Source organism: Salvia hispanica, chromosome 4 (genome assembly GCF_023119035.1).
Source record: "Salvia hispanica cultivar TCC Black 2014 chromosome 4, UniMelb_Shisp_WGS_1.0, whole genome shotgun sequence".
Taxonomy (NCBI): Eukaryota; Viridiplantae; Streptophyta; class Magnoliopsida; order Lamiales; family Lamiaceae; genus Salvia; species Salvia hispanica.
This window is the reverse complement of record NC_062968.1, coordinates 22923931-22949723: the sequence shown is the minus strand read 5'-3', so window position 1 is coordinate 22949723 and position 25793 is coordinate 22923931. Positions and strand designations below refer to the sequence as shown.

General features: G+C 34.6%; 3 protein-coding genes and 1 long non-coding RNA gene across 6 annotated transcripts; 2 read left to right on the top strand and 2 right to left on the bottom strand.

Moving 5' to 3' along the window:
• Positions 1–7878: 7878 nt before the first annotated feature.
• LOC125221956 (putative 1-phosphatidylinositol-3-phosphate 5-kinase FAB1D) lies at positions 7879–14810 on the top strand. 2 transcript variants are annotated; one of them, XM_048124309.1, is made up of 13 exons: positions 7879–7995; positions 8933–9152; positions 9227–9260; positions 9354–10004; positions 10102–10249; positions 10316–10657; positions 10758–11519; positions 11605–11933; positions 12013–12139; positions 12220–12375; positions 12448–13623; positions 13714–13974; positions 14176–14810. In XM_048124309.1, the coding sequence occupies exons 2-13, from the start codon at positions 9092–9094 to the stop codon at positions 14569–14571; spliced, it is 4443 nt and encodes a 1480-aa protein (XP_047980266.1). In that variant the 5' UTR covers positions 7879–7995; positions 8933–9091; the 3' UTR covers positions 14572–14810. The 2 variants fall into 2 exon arrangements, with proteins under 2 accessions (XP_047980266.1, XP_047980265.1); XM_048124308.1 differs by having other exon boundaries at positions 7886–8038.
• Positions 14811–17417: 2607 nt separating this feature from the next.
• LOC125185268 (2-oxoglutarate-dependent dioxygenase 19-like) lies at positions 17418–18576 on the top strand. Its single transcript, XM_048081777.1, has 3 exons — positions 17418–17676; positions 17764–18005; positions 18167–18576. The coding sequence occupies exons 1-3, from the start codon at positions 17452–17454 to the stop codon at positions 18171–18173; spliced, it is 474 nt and encodes a 157-aa protein (XP_047937734.1). The 5' UTR covers positions 17418–17451; the 3' UTR covers positions 18174–18576.
• Positions 18577–19961: 1385 nt separating this feature from the next.
• Positions 19962–21825, bottom strand: LOC125222546 (2-oxoglutarate-dependent dioxygenase 19-like). The gene is made up of 4 exons (XM_048125218.1): positions 21588–21825; positions 21266–21507; positions 20461–20788; positions 19962–20380 (listed from the first exon to the last, which is right to left on the bottom strand). The coding sequence occupies exons 1-4, from the start codon at positions 21813–21815 to the stop codon at positions 20129–20131; spliced, it is 1050 nt and encodes a 349-aa protein (XP_047981175.1). The 5' UTR covers positions 21816–21825; the 3' UTR covers positions 19962–20128.
• Positions 21826–24067: 2242 nt separating this feature from the next.
• Positions 24068–25793, bottom strand: LOC125222548. Of its 2 annotated transcripts, none has more exons than XR_007176576.1 (4): positions 25610–25793; positions 25388–25504; positions 24388–24881; positions 24068–24301 (listed from the first exon to the last, which is right to left on the bottom strand). It is a non-coding gene; the product is annotated as an uncharacterized LOC125222548 (long non-coding RNA). The 2 variants fall into 2 exon arrangements; XR_007176575.1 differs by having other exon boundaries at positions 25404–25504; positions 25610–25791.

The window sequence follows — 25793 nt, the reverse complement described above, 5'->3', positions numbered from 1 at the left end:
AAAACTAAATTGAAAGTAAGGTTATAAGCTGAAATTCGCTAAATATCAAGGATATTGTAATTCAAAACTTTTAAGCCATTTTTCAATTAAGTAACACTTTAGAAACATAAATTAAATATTCCACCAACTAAACTATATACAAATGAAGAAATTTAGCAATTTGTGAATTTGGACAATGGTGGGAATTCAAATGAGGAAAACTGAAACGGCATTTATTTTGGCAGCTCACATTTGCTGATCTTGATTGGGCAAAGTTTAAACACACTCTACCTCATGAAACAACTTGTCCCCAATTGACCAAAGTCAATTTAAATGTTGTATTCTTGTCCTTTTATTTTTAATTTTTCACCAATCAAGGCATCATAGGAAATTAGAATATTGCAAAATGTATTTTATGGTCTCCAAATAATCAAGATTAAATTATTGAGCTATATATTACTACAATATAACGAATTAAGAGTTCGAGCAGTGAGCTCTTCGGCGATTGGTGAAATATAAATTATTTTATAAAATCTGTGTCGCTCCCAAAGTCCATAATTTTATAAGTCAAATGAATTATTACACTACCTAATCAAAAGAATATTTTGGAAGATTATGTCATTTGAATTTATATTTGGTTAGTGTATCACTCTAGCGAGAGAGCTAATGGCGCGTTACTGTCGATATGAACAACACTGTATAAAATTTCATTCTAAATAAAAATATGTCGGCGTTACTGTCGATATGAACAACACTGCGTAAAATTTTATTCTAAATAAAAATATGTCGATTTAGAATAGTATAAAGAATTAGGAGAATGAGAGAAGATATTATAATATCACTTTTGGTACTAATTTTATATTTGCTCAAAATATCCTCTATGACATAAATGGGAAAATATATTTATTTAAAGGGCATTTTGGGAAAAAATTGTATCAGGTATCAAAAATGTAATTTATAGATATAAAAAATGATAAAAAATAAAGATTAGGTACTTACGTGCGAAAGTGAAAGACCAGGTACCATGTAATTCAATTCACTCTTCAATATAATGAGACTTACTTTAATTTCTAAGTTCTCATTTCTCTTTATGAATTTTGTGGCCCCATGTATTTTTTTTCAGCCGTAACTGGAACATAGTTTATGGACCCGCTTAAAAATATTTTTTTAATACTTAATAAATAATCTAATGCCCAATTCCTACTCAAGTACAATGTGGACCCATTTTATTAGTCAAATACAATTGATAGGCCCTTTTACAAATACAAGTAATAGGCTCTCTTTAGGGTATAAAGATGTATTTTTTGCTAATCTAATTAATAGGCACAATTATACCTTGATTTTTTAAAACTCTATTTTCAGTTGCTTTGCTATTGACAACTCAAGAAAATTTCATTTAATACAAAATTCCTTTTTCGGCTGAGGCCGCCCTAAATATAAAAGCTGCAAAATTTGTTATCAATAAACCCAAAGCTGAACAGATATGATTGTTCCTTTCATTTTAAATTCACTATCATTACTGTTAAATTTTAACTTTTCAATTTTGTTTTGCTATTAAATTAAGCATAAAATTTAAGACTGGCAGAAAAAGGACAAAGATAAATGTTTACTTTTCCAGCGGCAAAATTAAATACTCGACTCGCTCTTCATATAGAACTAATAGAAGGGGTTAATATTTTGGGTATAGTAAAAATAATAATTTAATTTAATAAAAAAATATATACTTAAATAATCTAAATCAATATGTTGAAAATGACATTTTATAGTAAAATAGAGTTGATTCCATTTATATAATTCAAATTAAATTCAATTTCGTGTGCAAAATCAGACAACTCTTAAATTCAGTTACTGCTAGAACGAAATTTTATGTGCAATATCAAATAAAATTCAGAACTCGTATATTTGCAGATTTTTTATTAAAAAAAATTACGATAAATTGAGCTATAGTACCCACATATAAATGCACCACTAATTAAATGGGCCAGAAATATTTAATTTAGTGCTGGACTCTTCACTTTTCTGTGGGGTTTAAATGGTGGGCCAAGCCCATAAATCAACAGCAGTTTCAAATATTTTAGGAATAAGCCCAATAATAACTTGATACTCAAAATAGAAAGAAACGCAATTCAGGAGAAAAATTCATTTACTAGCTATCAATCTTTGAATGATTTTTGTCACTTTCATTGATAGATATTTTAATAATTTTTTGATAAATGTTGTCAATCGTTTCGAAAAAAAAAGAAGAAGAATTGTCGAAAAATGATTTAGATTTAGATATTACTCCATATTGTTATCTTTTATATTGTGAAAATTATAGCGTTAAAGCTGCATAATATTGCAAAATGTTTTACATTTAGTAGTATTATTTTTTATTTTATGACGCGTTAAGTAATTATTTGTCGCACCTTGTACCACAAATTAAAAATTCTTAATACGTCATAAGTGGGTTAATAGGAGAACCATTTGCTATTCAAAAGACAACTAATATGAAAACGAATAATACTAACCTTTTGTTTAAGATGCCTTATCCTTATATTAGAGATAAAGTCTAACATAATTTTATTCGAAGACTTTATTTTAATAATTTAATTCGATCAATCAAATTAAAATACGTACGTACTTAATTAACTAACTAATTGCATATATAAACTACTCCTTATACAAAGAATCACGAAAACACAAATAAATCTATCTTCACCTCTACCAAATCTCAAGAGAGCATTTGAATTGTTCCCTATATTAAAATACGATAATATCCACTATTCATGTTTGACAAACACAATAAAGAAATATTTTTCTCATTCAAATTTATTTTATTAAATTCGGGCAAGCAACATCACGCCAGCTTCGTCGCCGGGCAGCACGGGCTGTGTGGAAAATTAAAACTAGAAATTTTTTATTATACAAAATGATAATACTAAAATTAAATAGAGTTTTGTATTTTGTTGGAAGGTATTTCTTGAATGTCACGATTTCATACGTGATCGCCGATTCATAGAAATTGAAAATAAATAATGTTATTTATTTCTTATGCTTATTATTTATAACTTCACAAACTTTAATTGAATGTAACGATTTCATAAAAATTAGGAAATGAATAATGTTACTAAATACTTTTATTTATTTCCTATATTCATTATTTAAAAATGTACTACTACTAGCTATATGTTTCAATAAAGTAGTTAAAATCACAAACTTTGACTAAATTGTTATCCATTTCATCTCAATTCTAGATTTTCTGTCTCCAAAAAACTCTTACTGCACTATTTTTTTTGTTGACACAATTGACACAATTTCACGTAACCACGCAGTCGATTTTATTGTTGCCTCAAAAGGCACAATCACATTTGACCAAAAAATACGTGACCAACAAAACTTTAAAATCATGATTAAGTATTTCTTCAAAGTTTCTACTCCATATAAAAATATTGTTGAAAAAACATATCATTTCATAATGAAAAACTTTTTCTTTCTCTCTATCAATTCATGTGAAATTAAGCGCTAAATCTTTCCGTTTGTAATATTCTAAATTATAGTATAATGATCAATGACTGAACATTAATCTTGCTCAATTAGGTAAACTTTTGTTCTTTCGAGGAATACATTTATGGAAATAATTATAGTTTAAGGATGCAATAAAAAATTCAAAATGTAGATAGAATGTCAAATCTGCCCATCTTGACCAGCCAACTGATCAATATTTGCTTTAAATACAACCCTAGCAACTTGCTTTCTCTCACTAAAATATTTTGAAATTTAAAATATTGGGACCCTCCAATCAATATTCTGCAAAACTCTAGATTTTTCAACCTAATTTTTTTTTGAAATATAATGGCGATTTAAAAAATTAATTCAAGCGAAAAAAATATCGTGCTGTATAAAATATCCTCACCAACAATATTAAATTGTATTCCACATATGAAGAACTCAAACAAAGCTTATAAAATGGATATGGTTCTCAACTACAACACACAATGAAAAATATCCAAAAGTCAAGAATAATTAAATATAGTATCATGTATAAAAATCTATGCACTCTGCGTTATTCATGAAGAAGTTTTGGTTCTAAAATAATCAATGATATAGAATAAACTCAAGGATTAATTTGTCTGCAAAATTACCAAGAATAAGTCATTTTTTTTTTGTCTCGCACCGTTCCAATTTAAATGATAAATCACGAATTTTTAAAAATTGCCAATAGTCTCATATGACCAGTTTGTTTTCTTATTTCTAGACGATATTATTTTGTCGTCCTTATTATCATATTAATACACGTTTGCATCACTATTCATCCATACTTTCAAAATATTAACTATGTGCATCAATTTAGCATCACTTTTTCCAGCAAAAAATCATCATGGAATAATTAAGAATTTTGAAACATCGAGATTTGTTATTTGTAAGGCGTGTTATAATTCATAATTTGTTCAAATTTTATGATTTTACAAAAAATTAACTTAAAATCAATCGCTTAATATTTGTTTTATACTAATGATACGTTAGAAGTTGATTATCATGGCGTTGTATGCCCAAATTGTCGTAAAAAATGTAACACGACATATTAAATGAGTTTCAAACTCTCCTAAAACTAATGGAATATTACTCTCTAGTCATTTCACACATCACACATACATTAATGATACAAGTATACAATTTTGAGCCATATTAATTGGTGATGATTTGTACCCTTTCTTGTGGGTTTACTATTTGTGTATCTTGTTTTACATGACTTGTCTTTGTGGGAATAAATAATCAATAATATATGGGTCAAATTAATTGGTTAAATTTCATGCCTCTATCGATCGATTGGTTTCATGTTGATGATTGGAATTATTAAAACATCATGCCATTTGCCGTGCAAATATTAGTTATTCGTGTAACGATCCGTGTACAAAAGTGTCACGAAATAAAGTATACTAAAATCAATCATATTCTTGTTATTTAATGTGGCATGATTAAATACCACTAATCATACCCACAAAGATATGTGTGTATTCACCAAGCATGGTGTTTAGCTCGATCATTATTATATTATTATATTTTTCTCTTAGTTGGTGATCATGATAAGATACATGTTTTTGGCAATATGCGTATGATTTTCCTTTTTTTTTCGTGACATATAGTAAGGGGACATGTTCATATACCTCTTGAAGAATGTATATTTAAATGTTATAGAACAAATATGAAATAAGTTTACAAGAAAAGTGAATCTATCTGTTCTAATTCTAAAATCAGTTGTTTTACATATTTATTGTAGAATATATTAGAGTTAATATTGGTAATTGTCTTATTCACTGATGAGGGACGAAGTCTGTAACAATCAATCTGGTCCATGAACTAACACCAATTGTCTTACATAATCGATGTAGGATATTCAAGTCGACACTAATTGTCTTATATAAACGAATTCCTAACAATCGACCCATCGTAAACCACGTTGAGCCGCTATCCACTCCATAGACCATCCAATACCAAGTGCCTTACAAAACCGACAGATGACATTAGAGTTTGTTTCGACTCCTCTTAGGCCACGTTGGTTTTGGCTGATGCCTTTGTCATGTCACCATTCTGTGGCTGCTACCTCGAGTCGGCTCCAAACATTCTTGTTGGTAATGGCTAGTTCTTTTGCCAACCCACCACTTTGACTTATTAGATCACTTAATGCAAACACCAATGTTATGGATAAAATATTAGAATTCGTTCTAAAATATTAGTCTATCGAAAAAAGAGAACCTATTAGGTTTGCAAATCCAACATCAATTATCTTGTACAACCGACGTGAACATTATAGCACGTAACTTATACAAATAGTACTAATTTTATCAAATAGTACTAATTTTATTTTTGTGATAATCACTTTTAAGCACAAAGATTGTCATTTTTTATTTGTGCTATTTTTATTCATAAAAACATTAGCTTTATTTATATAATTAATAATTTACGTAAAAGAACAATAACCTTTTAATTTTAGAGCTTAAATATGATATAAGCTGGAGAATACGAGGTAGCTAACTACGTGTCTTAAACGAACCACTAATTTTAATTCATAGTTGGGAATAATATATGGAGTACTATTTATTAATATTAAAAGTAAAATAAAAGTTCAATGATCCACATTAATTAATATAATCGATTAATCTACTGCTGAATTTATTGAGAAATATAGTTTGTAAATAAATAATAGTAGTAATTAATAGGTTTACAAGATAAGTGATGTCTGAGTTCTTGACGTGAAAAATTTCAACATGTTTGCACGATATTCATATTTTATTAAATTTTATAAGTAATATATTATTCACTAATAATATTTTCCCCACACATAATGAGATGAAGTTATTTTTTATTTGTATGATTGTATGACTATCTTTTAAAACGTTAAACTAGTCATTATTTAGCTTATTTATATACTAATTTTTATTTGTCTAGATTAAAATATATAAATGCACAACCAAAAGGATGGATTTTGTTTTAATAATAAAATATTATTTTATTATTTATGAAAACAATATAAACATCATTTTACCTAAATGCATTAATCAGATTGAGATAACTCATGTGAATTATTTAGATCAATCATGAAAAGCAATCAATAAATTTGTACATACATGTACATTTTAGTAAATATAAACCTACATCTTATGTAGACTAATCTATTATTGAATGTAAACAAATAAAAATAAACTTTATATTTACTGTTATAAATGCTACATGTATACTAATTTATTGATTGCTTTTCATGATTGATCAATAATAATTCACATGAGTTATCTCAATCAGATTAATGCATTTAGGGAAAGTGATGTTTCCTTATTTTCATTAATAAGAAAATGAAAAATATCCCGGGAAGGGCAATCATGCTTATATAAAATTTTCAAATTGGCTATTTTTTTCCCACCAAAGAAACAATTTTGTTTTTTTCTTCTTCTTAATTTCTTTGTATAACTATTTGTTAACTTATCACGTGGTTTAAAAAAAGTAAGATGAGAATGTAACTGTCCGAATGCCAATGATCACATTTTGATAATTAAAAAACTCTAGGAAAAAAACAAAAAAAGAAGATAAGAGAACGTGTAAAAAGGAAAATATTTGTACTATGTTTTTAGGTATGTCACGGTTTATATTTAACCTATCGATCATTACTTTTTTCTTTATGGTTGTAATAAATAATGCAATTATAAAGAATAGATTTATTAGCAATTATTTTATGATTATTTTGGTGAAGCTATATCTATATGTCATTCAAGATATCGTAATGGAGGTTACCACCTGTGCTGTGAGTTAAACAATATCATCTATTTATATATAAAAAAAGATGTGATTTAGTTAAAAAAATATCATTAATAGTATATTAGAATTATAATTTTTAATATGTGATAATTACAAATAAATCAAACACCGAGATAATTTGGTAGTTCCATAAACTTTAATACTCCCTTCGTCCACTACTAATAATCTTAATAGTTGACGACACATATTTTAACATAAAATTGGTAAAATTAAGAGAGATATAGAAAAAGAAAAACTTATCAAAACAAGAAAAAATAATTTTTGCGGAACGTATCAAATAAAAAAACACGAATATTGGTCGTAGAAGGAGGAAATTTATTATTTTAATAATAAATAATATTAATTCTTAATAATACAATATATTTTTCAAAATGAATAAAAATTTCCACAATTTTCCATTTCTTACTTTTTTTCAAACTTGATAAATAGTGGAGTATTTGACTTCGAATACAAACAAAAGAATTCCAAGTGGCATAATTCTACTTCTACCCACCAACATAAATTCATTATTCATGCTATCTTTAATGCTGAAAAATTCAAATTATTTTTGTGAGCAGCGAAAAACTGGCTGTGGGCCCTATCCATCTTCAGCCAATATTTCAAACTTTTCTTTATTACTTCTCCTTCTCAAAATCTCTCTTCATGTTGAGCTCGTTCACAATATCTTTTGCTTTTCCAATGTCCCCTTTTCCACCGCCTTGAAATTCTTCAATGTCCAAGATTTTGGGGGTATGAATCAAGATTGCTGAATTTATGGGAAATTTGTTTAAGAGTGAGATTCAAAATCTGTTCTTTATGTTTTATCCTTTTGAAATTACCTTGTAACTGTATAATTGTGGTGTTCTTGATTTTGGGAAATTGTGATTTAGTTGAATTATGTTGAGTTGTGAAATCAACAGATCAAATGGCTGTGAATTTCTTGGTAGTTTAGTTTTTTTTTTGTTTTTTTCTACATTTTTAGGACTTTGATTTCTCCAATTTCTTGGAGTATCTTTTTTTTTTTTTTTGAAATTATCTTCTAACAGTAGAATTGTGGTGTTCTTGATAATGTGATAGTGTGATGTAGTGGACAATATGTTGAGTTGAGAATCAACAGATCAAATGGATGTGAATTTCTTGGCAGTTTTGGTAGTTGGTTTCTTGTTTTTGCTTTAGTTTGTTGATGTTTCGTATTTCAAGATTGTGGATTTTATAGTATTTATTTACATTGAGATTTATCTAATCTTGAATTTGTAATGAAATAAAGCTACAGATTAAATGATTATACAGAAGGTTTTAAGAATATAAGGAATTTAAATTTCCTATGTAGATTTTTTCAATACAATTGCAATTTTTTCAGTGTATTGAATCATAGTTCTTTCTTCATATTGGTCATGTACTAGTTTGAATTGCTTCTTTTTCCTTTAATCCTAAGGATAATATATATAGAATCATTATTTTCCCCCAAAAAATGGATGGTGTAACATATGCTTTATGTTAAAAGATAATTCTTCTCTGTACTAGATCTGGTATCTAGGCTCAAATCTTTCTTAGATATTCGTTATGAGCTCGTAAACAATTCATAGCCCTTTAGTTTCGTTATCTACTCGAATTCCTCTAGTTGAACGAGATTAACGTTGTGTAAGCTATAGGTGTTCTCATTAACTCATTGAGGTTTCATACGCAGAATGAAATGTATCAAATGTAACTATGTAATTGCGGGAAGTTGGCTAAGTCAAGCAAGCGCACAACACAGGATAGAGGTCGATCTATGAGCTTTGCAAGTGTTTGGTTCGAGTATATTACTTAGAAAGTGTAAACAAAAAGAAGTCGAAGATCTTTTGCGATGCCATCATTTAGTCCTACCGCTTCTTTGAAAAGCAGCCACAGTTCTCTATCAAGTTGCAGTAAGCTCTTGCTCTTATCTTTTTTATCGACTATTCTCTAAATATATAAATTCACGTATAATCTTGTTTTACAGGTGATATTTTGTCAGATGGGAACTTTTATGATCGGTACATAGTGCACATCCTTCTCTTTTGATAATAGTCTCGGATGCGTCGCCTGTTTCAATTCTGAGCTTACAAAATTTGTTCATTCTCTTTCAGGCCTTACGTGGTAGATAGCAGCCTTGTTGACTCGAGCATTTTAGTTAAAACGAATGGTTTTCATCAAAACGGTAATTTGGTGAAGCAACATGTTTTAGAAGGTCGAAAGATTAATGGTTTTGGGAGTGTCGGAGAGATAGAAACTGCTGAAGTTCCACTAGGAACGAGCAACAATGTCGAAAGACTGAGTTCATCCGTTGATGGATCTGCTGCATTTCTTCCGAATGATGAAGGGAGTGCCGAGTTCTGGCTTCCCCCGGGGCCTGAAGACTGGGAAGACGACGTGATAGGTAGGGTTGCAAGTTATGATGATGATGACGATGAATGTGGGGATGGCGCCACCTGGGCTAGGCCTAGTTCTTTAAGCAGCTTCGAAGAAGAAGGAAGTGCTAGTTTCAAGTTCAGAGAGGAAAAGGTTAAAGCAATGGACAATGTTAAGAACGGAAAATTTGCAGCCCTCGTTGGCCAACTAGTTAAGTCTGTTGGTGTTAGTTCCTCCGGAGGTCAGGGCGAAAACTGGGTGGACATAGTGACTTCTTTATCTTGGGAGGCTGCTGCATTTGTGAAGCCGAACACACATGAAGGTAAGGCCATGGATCCCGATGGATACGTGAAGATTAAATGCATTGCAAGTGGTTCACGTGGTCAAAGGTACCATCTAGTTCTTGTTTATGTTTTTTTCTTCAGGACATTGTCTGTACATATTCAATGATGCCATGAAACATTCGATCTTGTTTATGTTGTTTAGTCAAGTATATAAAGGACTCGTCTTCAAAAAGCATGCTGCTCACAAACACATGCCGATTAAGTACAAAAACCCTCGACTGCTGTTGATCCATGGCTCACTAGATCTTTCCTCCGGTGGATTATCGTCATTCGACTCAATGCAGCAGCAGGTAAGACAGAACACCTCCCTTTTCAACTGAATATGCGAATTTTTCTGACTATGTGTCCATTGACAGGAAAAGAGCAATCTGAAAACTATTGTCGATATGATAGAGAATTGCCATCCAAATGTTATCTTGGTCGAAAAATCAGTTTCTCGAGACATACAAGAGTCTATTCTTGCAAACAGAATGACACTTGTGTTCGATATGAAGCTGCATCGGCTAGATAGAGTTGCTCGCTGTGTTGGTTCACCTATCTTGTCAACAGAGCTTGCATTGGGTCAGAAACTTAGGCAGTGCGAGTCCTTCCACATTGAAAGATTTGTCGAAGAACATGATGTTAGCAAAGATGGCGGAAAGACACCAAGTAAAACTTTGATGTTCCTCGAGGGCTGCCCTTCTCGACTTGGATGTACAGTAAGTCTTCCTTCACTTTATTATGCTAGAACGTGTAATATATGCAAGTTTTGTTACGTTTTCTTGTGAAAATGTTGATGAACGTATTCATTTAATGCAGATTGTGTTGATGGGAGCAAGCAGTGACGAACTGAAAAGGATTAAATGCGTCATCCGGTGTGCAGTTGTCATGGCATATCATTTTATGCTCGAGGCTTCCTTTCTTCTCGACCAGACCTCAATGTTCTCCACGGTTTCTCCATGTGAAGTGCTGTACCCGACACTCAACATCCAAAGATCGACTTTGGTTGGCTCCGAGGAAACACACACGTGCGATTCCAAGGTTTCCGATGCAATTGACATTCCCATACCCAATGGTTTCCATCAAAACGACCCGGAAAACCTGATGTCTTCCTCAGAAGGAAGTTCTTCGTTATCGTCTCACTCCTACAGCCCAGACACATTTCCAGGGCTATCTCTTTCAACATCAGTCGAAAAAGCTATGAATGACGGTTTTCCCCTTTTCTCCGTCTCTTCTAAGAGAATTACCAGTCCGTTTGGTTTTAACGGAAGAAATCAAGATGGTGAGGCTGTGGCTAAAATTGATGACATGCAAAAAGACGGATATATGGAAGATAATTCGCCTGACACTCAACCAGAATTATCGGATACGTGGAATCATAGTGATAATGCTGAAGATCAGTTGCCTAGCAAGGATGGCATCTGCGCGGCGCTTGATTCCGAGAGCATATTAGTGTTGTTGTCCAGCCGCAACGCTTCAAGAGGGACTATCTGCGAGAAGAGTCATTTTTCTCACATCAAGTTCTACCGGAGCTTTGATGTTCCTCTCGGAAAGTTTTTGCGTGATACTCTGCTCAGTCAGGTCCTTTTTCGAACTTTTAGCATTCCGTGATCACTGTGTTTTTCAGCTTATAAGTCGAACCTAACGTAGAATCTACCTCTCACAGGGACTCCATTGCAAGACATGTGGAGAAAGCCCTGAGGTGCACTCTTTCTTCTACGCGCATCACAACAAGCAACTCACAATCCAAGTTAGACGTCTTCCTGCTGGAAAAAGTTTGCCCGGTGAAACTGAAGGGAAGCTTTGGATGTGGAGTCGTTGCGGTCTATGCCAAGATGGAAGCTTAAAATCGACGAAAAGAGTGTTGATATCTACCGCTGCCCATGGTTTATCATTTGGAAAGTTTTTGCAGCTCAGTTTTTCAGACGTCTCTTCGTTCAATTGTTCGTCCAGCTGTGGCCATTCTTTCCATAAGGATTTCTTGTACTTCTTTGGGTACGTCAAGTGTCATATACTTTTATCGTTGTCCAATGCTAAATGTCTTCTAAAATTGTAACGTTCGATTAAAATTCAGACTAGGCCCCATGGTTGCCGTGTTCAAGTATTCATCAGTTGCGACTTGCTCGGTGTCACTCCCGCCTCAGAAGATGGAATTCAGTGCTTCTGTCAAAAAGGAGTTTCTTAAGAAGGAATCCGATGATGTACGTGCCTTGTATAATTTTATCGTTGCTTTATCCTTCGATGAATTTGTGATACTTATTGTGTTTTTCGCTCTTTTAAGGTATATCTGCAAGGGATGTTAATGTTCGTTGATATCGAAAAGTCCCTTAAGGAAATAGAAGCTCGATACATCGGGGTGACTCTCAATATTCAGGGCTCGAGCAAGGAATTTTCGGATATTATGCTCATGCTGAAGCAGGAAAAGTCTCAATTCGAGGTTAGATAGTTTGCGATAAATGGATTTTTATAATTCACCACCGTTGTTCTAAATGTTCGTGCAAAATGATAGGTCGAAATTCAACATGCTATGAATGATGAAAGTGAAGTTGATGCTGCGTCTAGGATCCTAAGGTTGAACACGTTTCGGTTGGAACTTCTTCTTAAATCATGTGTGTGGGATCAAAGACTTCACGCGTTACTTTCATCCGACATCAAGGTGATTGATTCTAACTCTATCGCCTCAGTATGCGTTGAAGCTAATGAATGTCCAGTTACAGAGATTCGTTTAAATGGACAAGTTGAACAATCTACGGGTGTGTGGTTCGAAAATGGATTATCTGTCGATGTATTATTGACAGAACATCGTACCAAAGATGGTGTTTCTGATTCAAGAGATGAGCCCCATCGCTCTTTGTCTCTCGACCTAGAAACAGATAAGGATTGGATTTGGGCCGCGTTTGATGACATTCGACGTGAATACATGGAGGATCTGCAGAGAGGCTACTTGCCAAAGATTGAATCATTTAGCAGTTATGCTGCAGAATCCGTCCCTCAGAAAATGATAAATGACGAGGGGTCAAGGCTGCACATTCCTCTCGGTGCTAACGACTATATAGTTTCCGACTACGAAGATGAATTCTCGAGCATAATTGCTTGCGCTCTGGCCTTACTGAAGGATTTTGAGGTAGCAACGGATGATCTATCCGAGAGAGAAAGAGGAAACGATTTTAAACCGAACGAGAGTTCTCAGAAACTGACGAGAGTTTTTTCGTTAACCACTTCTCGTTGGCGTTCCTTTGGCTCGTTGGATTCCGATGGTCTACACTCTCCACCTGCCAACTTGGAAGATTCACACACATCAAGTTTCGACGGTCTTGATTTGTTAGATTCGACGGTTTCCTATAGTGCTAGCCACTTGGAGGTGTCTATGGGGTTGGGGAGAAAGCGCAAGTACTCCGTCGTTTGCCTTTACGCAAGCCAGTTCCGTCAGCTGCGCGATCGTTGCTGTCCTTCCGAAGTCGATTTTATTGCCTCTCTGAGTCGCTGTAGAAACTGGGACGCGAAAGGCGGGAAGAGTAAATCTTTCTTTGCTAAGACGCTAGACGACCGTCTTATCATCAAGGAGATTAAGAGGACAGAGCTCGACTCATTCATGAAGTTCGCCACGAACTACTTCGAGTACATGAACGAGTGCTACGAGCTCGGAAACCAGACGTGTCTTGCTAAGATTCTCGGAATATACCAGGTTAGTTAGTCTCTCCATCTAAATTCGGATAGCTGCAGTTGTTGCTTTTGGCGTGTATCATACCGATGTTGTGTAACCGGTTGCGTGTAGGTTACAATACGAGCTCCGAGAAACGGGAAGGAGACGAGGCACGATCTTCTAGTGATGGAAAATCTTTCGTTTGGTTGGAATATATCAAGACAGTACGATCTCAAAGGAGCTCTGCACGCTCGGCTCAACACGGACGAGGCAGGGGAGGTTCTTCTCGATCAGAATTTCATCAACGATATGAGTGTTTCGCCACTCTACGTTTGCAGGAAATCCAAACGGAACCTGCAGCGCGCTGTATACAACGACACAAATTTCCTCAACGTGAGTGTTTTTTGCCAGTTACATAATTTGTTTCGATAGCGGTTATATATCTCAATTTTGAGTTCGGAATTTCAAGACAATTTCAAAAATTCGCCAAAGTTATTTTTAAAAAACTCGGAGGGGGGGGGCTCGAGCCCCCTTGGCTCTTTTTTGTTTCTGCCATGTACTGTGACTGACTATCCCATGTTCGTTTATTCTCAGACGATCAACGTCATGGACTACTCGCTTCTCGTGGGGGTGGACACTCAACGAGGTGAACTGGTATGTGGCATCATAGACTACCTCAGGCAGTACACGTGGGACAAGCAGCTCGAGAATTGGGTGAAATCCTCGCTCGTTGTCCCCAAGAACCAGCTGCCGACCATCATCTCTCCCATCGAGTACAAGAAGAGGTTTAGGAAGTTCATAAGCACACATTTTCTAACCGTTCCAGATCACTGGTGTTCCCACAGGTCTTCCGACCCTTGCACGGTCTGTAGTCCGGCCTCAGATAATGGCGTGCAGCAGAAGAAACGGGGGAATGAGGACGATGGCTTGTTCCATACGACGTCGCAAAAGCAGTGGAAACGCGAACAAGGGACTCTAAAGGCTGCCTGATTTCGAGTCGTTGGTCGTGGTTTTGTTGTCCGTCTATATATTGAATCCGGCTACGTTGTATATAGTCGATCGCCTCGTAAGCCTGCAGTTATTTTAAGCAGATAGTTTTGGGGGCATTTTGGTGTGTTACATTACACGTCGTTACATATATGTTTGTTTTTGTATGTATATCACCTTGAGCAACTGTAAAAAGGGCAATGGAATATTTCATCAAATTCAAATGTGGTGGTTATTTATTACATTAGGATACAGTTCTTGTTTACACACATTTACACGTCTACAAGTGTGTGAATTGTGATGATATGAAAATAAGGTAAAAGTTATTGGAATTAAGATCATAATCAATTAAATCAAAGCTGGTATAAAGCTACAAAAATCAAATTTAAAGATTGATCAAAAGGACATTTTTCATTAATCTTGTGATATGAATCTCACGTCGGAATTCAACAGCACAAATGGAAAAATATGTAATCCATGACAAACGGATAATTAGATTGTGCTCTTGCAGAAAATGTCAAAAATTTGCAAACATCATTCGAAATTGATTTGGAGAAAACTGATTTAAAACGATAAAATTGATTAAAGAAACGACTTCGTTTTAAGTACTCCCTCCGTTCCCTCATAGTTGAGGCGAAACTTTTCGGCACGGAGTTTAAGAAATGAATGTTGAGTGTGTTAAATAAATAGATAAAAAAGTAAGAAAGAGAAAAAGGTAGAGAGAATAAAGTAAAAAGTGAATAAAGTAAGAGAGAGTAAAGTAAGAAAGAGAAAAAAGTTACTATAAATGGAAATGACTCAATTATAAAAGAACTTCTCAAAATGGAAAAATGACTCTACTATGAAGGAACGGATGGAGTACTATTCGTACTATTCATGGAGCATATTCAGCTAGAAAATTTATATTCACGTCAAGTTGGGAACCATCATAAAATTTGCGATAATTTATAAGTACCACTCTTATAATTAATGGGAAATAAAGAATTCAGGCAACGTTTATAATTTTAGGGACAAGATATCTTTTTTTTTTTTTTTTTTTTTTTTTTTAATGAGGAGTATAGTTTAAATTAAATTTTACTCATTGATTTAATCTATAATGAGTGTTTGGGGGAGTAAGTTAATTCGAGGACCGTAAAAAAGTTAGAAAGTAAAAATTACTTGCCATGTTTGTTTGCAGTAGGGATGTCAATGCAGCTGAGCTCGCAACCTGTGGATCGGCCCGAATAGCCCGCCAAATTTATAGAGTTATGGTAGAAAATTTCTAGCCCGATAAAATTATAACCCGATTAGCCCGCACCCGATTAACCTGCAATCCGTTCGGGCCCAACCCGAAAACCCATTGGACTGGCCCAAAAATCCGATAAAATTCCTATTGTTCTATTTATTTAACTCCTAATTCGACACTTTCATTGATTATTTTTAAAATGTAAACAACTAAAACAAATAACTTTCAATTTTATATTAAATATACAAATTATATATTAAATTTATATTAATATAATAATAAATAAATAAATTAGAAACTTCTAACTCATTAAAAATATTTAAATTTCTAAAACAATGTTTTAAAACATGCTTTAAAATATTTAAATATATGTTTTATTTTTTATAAATCTCAAATATTAGTATTTGATCATGTTTGTGTTTAAGTTTAACTGTTTAAGTATATATCTCAAATTTATCATAATTAAATATTTTATATTTTAAAAATATAGCTAATTTCAACATGATTTATTAGATTGATCGCATGTTAATTTTATCGGTAGCAACCCGATTAACCCGATGGGCTAGCCCGAAACACGAGTTTTTAGGATTAGGGTCGAACTTTTACAACCCGAAAAAATCACAACCCGATTAGCTCGCACCCGATTGACCCGCAACCCGAGTAGGGTTGGCCCGAAACCCGGTGGGCCGGCCCGATTGACATTCCTAGTTTGCAGTATTCAGTAATCTAATTTCTTGAATTTTAAAATTCGATGTTTATTCGAATTTTAATAAAACTGAAAAGTAATTAGAATTCTAAAATAAGAAAAATATCGCAACTTTCCTAGATTCTGATTCCCCAGCTTTTCCGGGCTATTCTTATATATTTCGGTATTTAAATATAATTTTAATTATTTTATGCAATTATTGTTATTATTATTATTATAAACAATAGTCAATTAAATTTTGAATTTTTAAATAATACATATCTAATTAAATTATCAATAAATAATTATAGTTATGTTTATAATTAAATTTATTATTATTTAAATAAATTGATTCTTTATCTAGAAACCAAAAATGATACTACCTCCGTCCCCCAAAATTTGCTACACTTTGACCCGACACGGACGGATTTTAAGAAATGTAATGGAAAGTGAGTTGAAAAAGTTGGTGGGATGTGGGTCCTACTTTTAAAGTATTAGTTTTATAATAAAATGTGAGTAAGAATGAGTTAGTGGAATATGAGGTCCACTACCAAAACTAATAAAAATGAAGTGTATCAAATTTTTAGGGACGGACCGAAATGGTAAACTGTATCAAATTTTCAGGAATAAAGGTAGCTATACTCCAATTAAATAGATGTACAAACCGCACCGACTTTGTCGTATTCTAAACAAACCTTCTCACATGCTATATACATATTTTGTGCAAACCCCCCACCAAATAAATTAAGAAATTATATTGTATCGCGATCCAATATTTTAATTCACTGTAATATACTATTAATATACTCTATAATAAACAAATCTTATTTTATATATGGCTGGCTGTCCTTTCCTACAGTTTTCAAAGTCGGCGTTCTTACCTCTCTCACTACAAATACCTACTTCACCACTTACCTTCACCACATACACATACACACACACACAAAAGCTAGAGATAGATCAGTGAGAAACAATGGCAGCAGTAGCACAAAACTCATCATTTGTGAAAGCTTTAGCAGAAAACACCACTCTCAAATCCATTCCTTCTCAATTCACTTTCGCCACTGATTCCAAAGCCTCCCAATCCGATTCACTCCCCATCATCGACTTCTCTCTCCTCACCTCCCCCGATCCCGACCAGAGCTGCACAGTCCTTGCTGACCTCGACAGCGCTTGTCGGGAATGGGGCTTCTTCATCGTAAGCAAAATTTATAAATAAAATTCTTTTATATAGTTCATGCATTGAGTTTAACATATTTATTTCGTTGTTAATTAATTAATGCAGTTGGTGAACCATGGGATTCCGGAGAAGCTTCTCAAAGCTATCATCGCAGCGAGTTTGGAGTTTTTCGAGCTGCCGGAGGAGGAGAAGCGGAGGTATGAGGCCAAGAGCGCTTCGGACCCAATTAAGTCCGGCAGCGGCAGCCTCATCAACGCTGCTAACCAAAAGGTTCATCTTTGGAGGGATTTTGTCAAATCGTATGTTCATCCCGAGTTTAACTGCCCTAGTGAGCCTCAAACTCTAAGGTAAATAAATAATACTCCCTCCGTCCGTTAATGATTTGCCACATTGAGGATTAATTGTGTGTGTTTTAATATAAATGTTGGGATAATCGACGATTTTAATTAATACTACTAAAAAAAAAAATCAAAAACCACCGATTTTAATTAATTTTATATTTGAACAGATATTGAGCAATGGGAGATACAAGAGCGTGAGGCACAGAGCCGTCGTGAATACGGAGGCGACGAGGATCTCCGTCGTAATGGCCAACGGGGTGGCGCCGGATGCGGTGGTTGCTCCGGCGCCGCAGCTGGTTGAACAAGACGGCCGGCCATTTTATCAACCCATGAAATTCATCGAGTATGTTGAAACTATGCTGACCAATCGACTTCTGGGAAAAAGCAACTTAGACTGCATCAAGATTCAACATGAATGAATTATTTAATCATACGTAATTAGTTAAATATTTACATATTTAATTTCTTGAGGTTGTGAAATTGATGTTTGCTTAGTAACTTCTTGTATCACAATGGCGCCAATTCATGTATCGAAACATTGTATTTTTAATTACTATTGAAATATTTATTTACGGAATTGAAATTGGAATTAGAATCGGAATCGAATCCTGTATGGAAAGCTGATCATTGCAAATTTCGAGTGAAAAATAGTCGGTACAAACGTAAAAATGTACTCCATCCGTTACAGAAAGTTTGTCACATTTTTCCATTTCCGTCCGTCCCACAAAATTTATCAAATTTCACTTTTTACCATTTTTGTCACATATTCCACTAACTCATTCTCATCCACATTTTATTATAAGATTAATATAAAAGTAGGACTCACATTTCACTAATTTTTTTCTAACTCATTTTCTATTATATTTTTTATAGCCCGTGCCCGGTCAAAAATAATACTATTATTACTTTTGATTCCACCTAAATATAATACTTTTAATTTAATTACTTCTGAACAAATTCGATGAAGTCACTAATAGCGACTTAATGTTTTAATTAATTTTGCTATGATATTGATGTAACATCACTACTGTGGACTGTGGTATATATACACATGGAGTATTAAATAATGATTCTGTAATCATTGTTGTAGTGGTTGTCTATTATGTTATATAATTAATGAGCACAATTATAAATTCTGGACATTTCTATTTAGCAAGCAAACATAGAGCATGATGATTAAATAATTGTTTATTATATTAAATAATCTTATTATATGTATTCTCTGAACTGAAAATTGGCATGTTGTTATTGTCATCGAAATGGAAGTATAACGATTAATACTCCCTCCGTCCCACTTAAAATGCAACATTTGGGAATCGGCACGGGATTTTATGTAGTGTTGTTTTGTGAGTTAATGAAGAGAGAGTAAAGTAAGAGAGATGAAAAAGTAGAGATAGAGTTGTTTCAATTTTAGGAAACGTTTCATTTTTAATGGGACAACCAAAAAAGGAAAACGTTGCATTTTTAATGGGACAGAGGGAGTATAATATTTGCATAAATACAAATATACTACATCACATGCTACAGCCGATTGACAAATTTGGACGCGTAATTTCAAAAGCTTATAGTAGCATGTACTAGTACATATATTCACTATTCATCTAATTATTAAATTATACTATAAATTGCTAACTTTAATGTTTTAATTTATTGTTATAAAAAGATACGCCATGTGACAGCGATACGCATAGTCGCTTGAATTTATTAAGAGATAATTAAATATGTTTGATAATTATAACAAATTTTAAATGCCTTTCACGTGCTAAGATAAGGAAAAAGAGGTAAATCATCCTCTTCCTCTTCATTTCAACTATAAGTTGACGGTGTATTTATTTTTATTGGAAAAATAACGATTAGATCTAAATAAATAATACACTAGTTGTGCTACATATTACTCCTGATAGACTACCTAGCTCATATCATCTTCATTAATTTCTTTTTAATCATATTTAGAATCTAAAATACTACAAATTGCAATTTTTTAATTTCCCATGTGCGGCAATCGCTTCCGCAACCTTGACTTTTGTAATAGTAATTTTTTATAGTAAAATTAAAAGTAATACAAGCAACAAACTGCAAATGACAACCTAGACAAAGTAGTACATTATATTTAAACATAACTAAATAATTCAATCATCTTGAATTTTGATGCAATCTAAGTTGCATTTTCCCAAAAGTGGATTGCTTAGCATTGTTTCCACATACTCAATAAATTTCATGGGGCGATAAAGCGGACGACCATCTTGTTCCACCAGCGGCGCCGCCGGAGCAACAATGGCATCCGGCGCAGCGCCGTTCGCCATCACCACCGAGATCCTCGTCTCCTCGGTATTCACCACGGCTCTGTGCTTCACGCTCTTGTACCTTCCGTTGCTTAGTATCTATTACAAAATTTTATAAAAAAGTTAAATAAAATGTACGAGTATAATTTCACTTAGAAAAAATCTCGAACCGAATTTACCTCAAGATGATCGGCGGTGTTAACGAGGATAGCGTTTTGCGGGGAGATGGTGTCGAACCACTCCCCGTTGTGCTGGATCTGAAGCCCCGCGACTCCGTTGTGTATGAGGAATGTGAGAAGGCCGTGATCGGTATGTGGGGGAATACCGATGGCCTGGTCCGGCTCCGGACAAGGCGGGTAGTAGTTGGCCGCGTACAATTGGAAATACGAGTCGAGTTTCAAAGCTTCGTCCACGAACCCTTGTTCGAGCCCTAGGTTTTCCCCGATCGCGTGCATCAGTTTCCTGTACACGGATCGGGTCTTCCCTGAGAACTCTTGCAAAGGCTCCCTGCAAATGGAGGAACATTATTATTAGTTATTTCTCATTTAATCCATGAAAAATTTGTCTATTTTTATTTATAGTTAGAGTTGTCATCGGTTCGAGTTCAAAGGTAGTGGAATCATAACCGGACTGGCGACCTTATTCGTATTTGCGGTTTTGGCTGACTTTTGTACTACTATGGTTTTGTAAAATCATTTTTCAACGCTTTTGGACCTAAATGACCAATTAACTTTCAATTCACATTTCGAAAATGTTGAAATTAGAAAACCGGACCGGTAGAATCAATGTCGAAATCGGTTCAGGTTTTGAAACCGAACTCGCGAACCGGTTAAAACCAAGCAACCCTAATTGTACCATGAAGGTCCACACAATACGGCACGTGTAAAATGAAATTCATCTTTCGTTTAACACTCCACCAACTTTTCTATTAAAACACACAATGCGCCAAATTATTTACGGGTGGAGCGAGTATTATTTATTTACCTCAGACTCTGAGGCTCAGTAGGGTAGTTAAACTCGGGGTGAACGTACGATTTGACAAAATCCCTCCAAAGATGAATCCTTTGGTTAGCAGTGTTGATGACGCTGCCGCTACCAGACTTAATAGGGTCCGACACGCTCTTGGCCTCATACCTCCGCTTCTCCTCCTCCGGCAGCTCAAAGAACTCCAAACTCGCCGTGATGATAGCCTTGAGAAGCTTCTCCGGAATCCCATGGTTCACCAACTGCATTATTTAACAACGAATTAATTAAATATGTTATACTCAATGAGCTATATATATAAAATAATTTTTTTTTTTCGTACGATGAAGAAGCCCCATTCCCGACATGCGTTGTTGAGGTCTGCAAGGACTTTGCAGCGCTGGTCGGGATTGGGGGTGGTGAGGAGAGAGAAGTCGATAATGGGGAGCGAATCGGATTGGGAGCCTTTGGAATCAGTGGAGAGTGTGAATTGAGAAGGAATGGATTTGAGAGTGGTGTTTTCTGCTAAAGCTTTCACAAATGATGAGTTTTTTGCTATTGCTGCAGCCATTGTTTCTGTGTGTTATTTTGATGTGAATGAGTTTGGAGATTGTTGAAGTTGGTATTTATAGTAAGAGAAGAAATGGGAAAGCGGCGTAAGCACTTCACGCCGAGGTTGAATTCTGTAATAACGACGGCCCTATCTTATTTATTGGGCGGTTTAATTTTTGTCGACTAAATTATGATCCGTAAATGTTATTTTCATATTTGCTCGCCAGTTATCTATTTATAGTAACTTTTTCATATTTTCACACGGTTGTTTATACTCTATAGGGTAGTGATAAAATGCAAATTCATATATTATACAAACTCCAAACTATGATTTAGATCGTTAAAAAATACTACCTCCGTCCACCAAAATTTGTCCCATTTTTCCATTTTTGTCCATCCCCCAAAATTTGTTTCATTTCACTTTTACCATTTTTGGTAGTGGACCTCATCTTTCACTAACTCATTCATACTCACATTTTATTATAAAACTAATACTCCCTCCGTCCCACAAAAAATGTCACACTTTCCTTTTTAGTTTGTCCCACAAAAGATGTCACATTTCCCATTTTGGAAAAAGTTCTCTCTCACGTGAATATAAAAATTATATTTTCTCTCTCCATTTAACACACAAAACAAAACCTCCTAAAATCCCGTGCCGTCCCAAAAGTGTGACATCAAAATCCCGTGCCGTCCCACAAGTGTGACATCTTTTGTGGGACGGAGGGAGTGTATAAAAGTAGGACCCACAATCCACTAACATTTCAACCCACTTTCTATTACATTTCTTGAAATTCGTGCCGGATCAAAGTGGGACAAATTTTGGTGGACGGAGGTAGTATAAAAAATAATAAAATAGTAGCAACAGAAAATGTCAATACAGTGTCAACGCTTGATGCTATGTTGATATTGTGTTGACATTTTCTGTTATGACTATTTTGTCGTCTATGGACATTTTTTAACATTCCAAATTATAATTTGGAATTTATACAAGATTTTACGTTTGATTACATTCTTTTGTTTATAAGTTACAAATCGGATAACAAGGAGTTCAAACGAAAACATAAAATACAAAGTGGAAACTCAAGTTATATAAAACCTAAAATATTTTTAAAGGATTTTTATGTTTATATCCTAGAAGAAGAAAAATATAGAAAAGGACATGACACGGTTAAAGTCTATATAATGTTAAGGTTTACTATTTTATTGGTTGTTGGTCATAGATAGAGTGGGCCCTCTCTAATTTATTGTAGTCGGTGAAGTATTGTCGATTTGATTATTGTGAACGGTCTCTTAATTTTTGAAGTGTGGTTTAACTTCATTGACTTGCATATTGTGAAGTGTGAACGGTCTCTTAATTTTGGCTACGGCAATACATATAATAAATTTTATTTATAGCCATGTAGGCTGAGTTGAATATGTGTTCTATGTTCCTCTTTAAGTTAGATATCTAATTTGTGGTTTAAACAATCGCTAGTTAATCAATGGAATTGTTTGAGAATCACTTAACGAAAATTAAAAGATAAAATCAAATGAAGTATAGTATAAAACTTATTATTATTATATAAAGTCTAAAATACATTTAACAAAATTAAGGTTGTTAACACAAAATTAAAGTCATAAAAATAAAAAAAAGGCTTCACGATGCTCCTTTTGTATTGGTAATATATGTTGTTTATTGTTAGAGAAGGGCCTTTATCTTATTTATTGTTGGGAGATTTAATTTAAAGTATGGTTTTACTTTCAATGCATAATTGTGAAAAGTTCTCTTTAATTTATTTTTGTCACGTGGCGATACATCTAAAAAATTTTGTTTGCAGATGGAACGAGATATATTCTATTCACTATTCATATAATTATTAAATTAGAAAAGTTCTAACTTTTATGTTTTAATTTATTGTTTATCAAAGATACGCCACGTGATGGCGATACACGTAGACCTTAGTCGCTTTAATTTATAACAAATTTTAAAGTCCTTTCACGTGCTAAGATAAGAGAAACGCTGAAACGAAGTAAATTTGTAAAATCATTCTTTCAACTATAAGGGCTCGTCTGGTAGGTTTGTAAATAATTAACAAGGTTTTATGGTTAATGGGTTTTCATGAATTGGTTGATAGATTAGTAGGTTGTTTGGTTCAGCTCAAGCAATTAGATTAGCCCATAACCCACGTTTGGTTGGAACGACGATCCGCTGAAACACACAAAATGCTGACTAAAGTACCCCTCTCTCGGTTGAACTCCAATTATCGATGTTGTATCCCAAAATCATAGAAATTCAGGCGGTAAACAAATGATTATCTTCCTGCCAAGAGTGAATAGTGTCAATTAGATGGCTTAAATAGGGTTTACATAACTCAAATTTGTTCAGCGGCTCCTTTAACAAAAAATCTACCCTAGCGATCAAACGACGACCCGCCGTGCATCGGATAAAGCTGCGGCAAGGTAATTGGTTGCTCTCCGTTGTGTTGCTGTGTATTGCTCCTCCTATTCATAGTAATTGGTTTCCACCTGCCAAGAAACAACTTCAACAATCAAGACATCGTTATTCACAGGAAATGTTCGTGCAGCAATGTAACGTTTGAAAGTGTGCAAACCTTATTCGCGCTTTTCATGCTTCGGCTGCTCTTGAGCGATCTGAACAAGGGCTTTCAACCTAAGAAGCTCAATCTGTTTGATGCTTTCTGTTTCGTCCAATGCAAGATCAACGATGGCTTCTGCATCCACCAGCCTCTGCTCAGCTGATGCAACGCGCGTCAAAAGTTTCCAGCCTCTTGCAGAGCTGCCAGCGCTCGTCTTTGAGTACACCATGGCTTGGTTGAAAGCCGAAGCCAAGTTTCTCTGTACAGCGTTTTCCAACCCGAGTTGGAAGCTGATCTCCGGATCTTAAATCCCAGCGCGTAATGTATGGCTGAACGAGTTAACGGAGTTTCTATGTAGAGCGACTCTTTCAGAATCAGACGTGGATATCATCGCAGCATTCCCATAGCAGATGCCGAGAAACTTATGAGCTTGGCCGAGCATGTGCTCATTGTGGTTTATCGAGCAAGATCCTATAGGTTTCCATAGCCTGCTTCGGCTGCTCTGTTTCCTGTGAATAATGAGGAACAGAGTGAACTACAAACTACAGCAAAAAAAACGAGAGCCCGCACACAGAGGGAGTATCTTCATACAACGAGTGATACAGATGAAAACTCAATCTGAATTCAGTCCAAAAAAATGAGATCCCACAAAACTCAATCTGAATTCAATCCGTTCACAAATGAACATCAAAGTGGTAAAATTAAAGAATAGACACTGCACTAAACAGGTCGACCACTATCCGGATTGATTTTTTCACACAATTTACCTTATTGCAGATGCACACCACATTCATCATCACCAATTCATAATCACTCTATTGCGGAACGAAATTGATTATGCAAGGCAATCAAATCCAAGGGGAAAATCTCATAGCTTCAGATGCACAATAATACCAACTCCAATCAGAACAGAATCAATTAGGCAAGAACCCCAATTCGAAGTTTAAAAAGTAAAACACCACATCGAACCCTAAAATGCGCACAAATCGACACCATTCAACAATAATCGAACAACCAGATCAAAACTCAACCGGAAAACGGTAATCCGATGAACGCCGAACTGAAGTGAGTCGAAGAGGGAGGATACGCCTGTGTAGTGTTGAACTCGCCTCGACGGAAATTGAGCCACCAACTGTAAATGAAGGGCATAAAAGATGAAACGGTTGATGATTTTGGAGGGCAAAATCGTATAAATGCAGCGTTTTCAGCCAAATCGTGAAAAGCTCTTCTCTTATACCTGCTCAAGACTCTGATTGTGTTAGCACGAAGACGCTGATTGTAGTAGATGAAGGTTGGAAACCCGGCTGTTGTGTACCGGGTCGCTGGAACTACCAAACAGCGGTTAATGGGGTGAGGAATGCTGTTTCACGGCGTTTCAGGGGTACCAGACAAGCCCTAAGTTGACGATATACATTTGTTTT

Excerpts from the sequence above, each read along its gene's own strand:
- LOC125221956 (XM_048124309.1), top strand. The coding sequence starts at position 9,092 with ATGCCATCATTTAGTCCTACCGCTTCTTTGAAAAGCAGCCACAGTTCT. Across the intron at positions 9,153-9,226 it reads CAGTTCTCTATCAAGTTGCA|GTGATATTTTGTCAGATGGG; the intron begins GTAAGCTCTTGC and ends CTTGTTTTACAG. Across the intron at positions 9,261-9,353 it reads GATGGGAACTTTTATGATCG|GCCTTACGTGGTAGATAGCA; the intron begins GTACATAGTGCA and ends ATTCTCTTTCAG.
- LOC125185268 (XM_048081777.1), top strand. The coding sequence starts at position 17,452 with ATGGCAGCAGTAGCACAAAACTCATCATTTGTGAAAGCTTTAGCAGAA. Across the intron at positions 17,677-17,763 it reads GGGAATGGGGCTTCTTCATC|TTGGTGAACCATGGGATTCC; the intron begins GTAAGCAAAATT and ends TAATTAATGCAG.
- LOC125222546 (XM_048125218.1), bottom strand. The coding sequence starts at position 21,815 with ATGGCTGCAGCAATAGCAAAAAACTCATCATTTGTGAAAGCTTTAGCA. Across the intron at positions 21,508-21,587 it reads GGGAATGGGGCTTCTTCATC|TTGGTGAACCATGGGATTCC; the intron begins GTACGAAAAAAA and ends TAAATAATGCAG. Across the intron at positions 20,789-21,265 it reads ACTGAGCCTCAGAGTCTGAG|GGAGCCTTTGCAAGAGTTCT; the intron begins GTAAATAAATAA and ends CTCCATTTGCAG.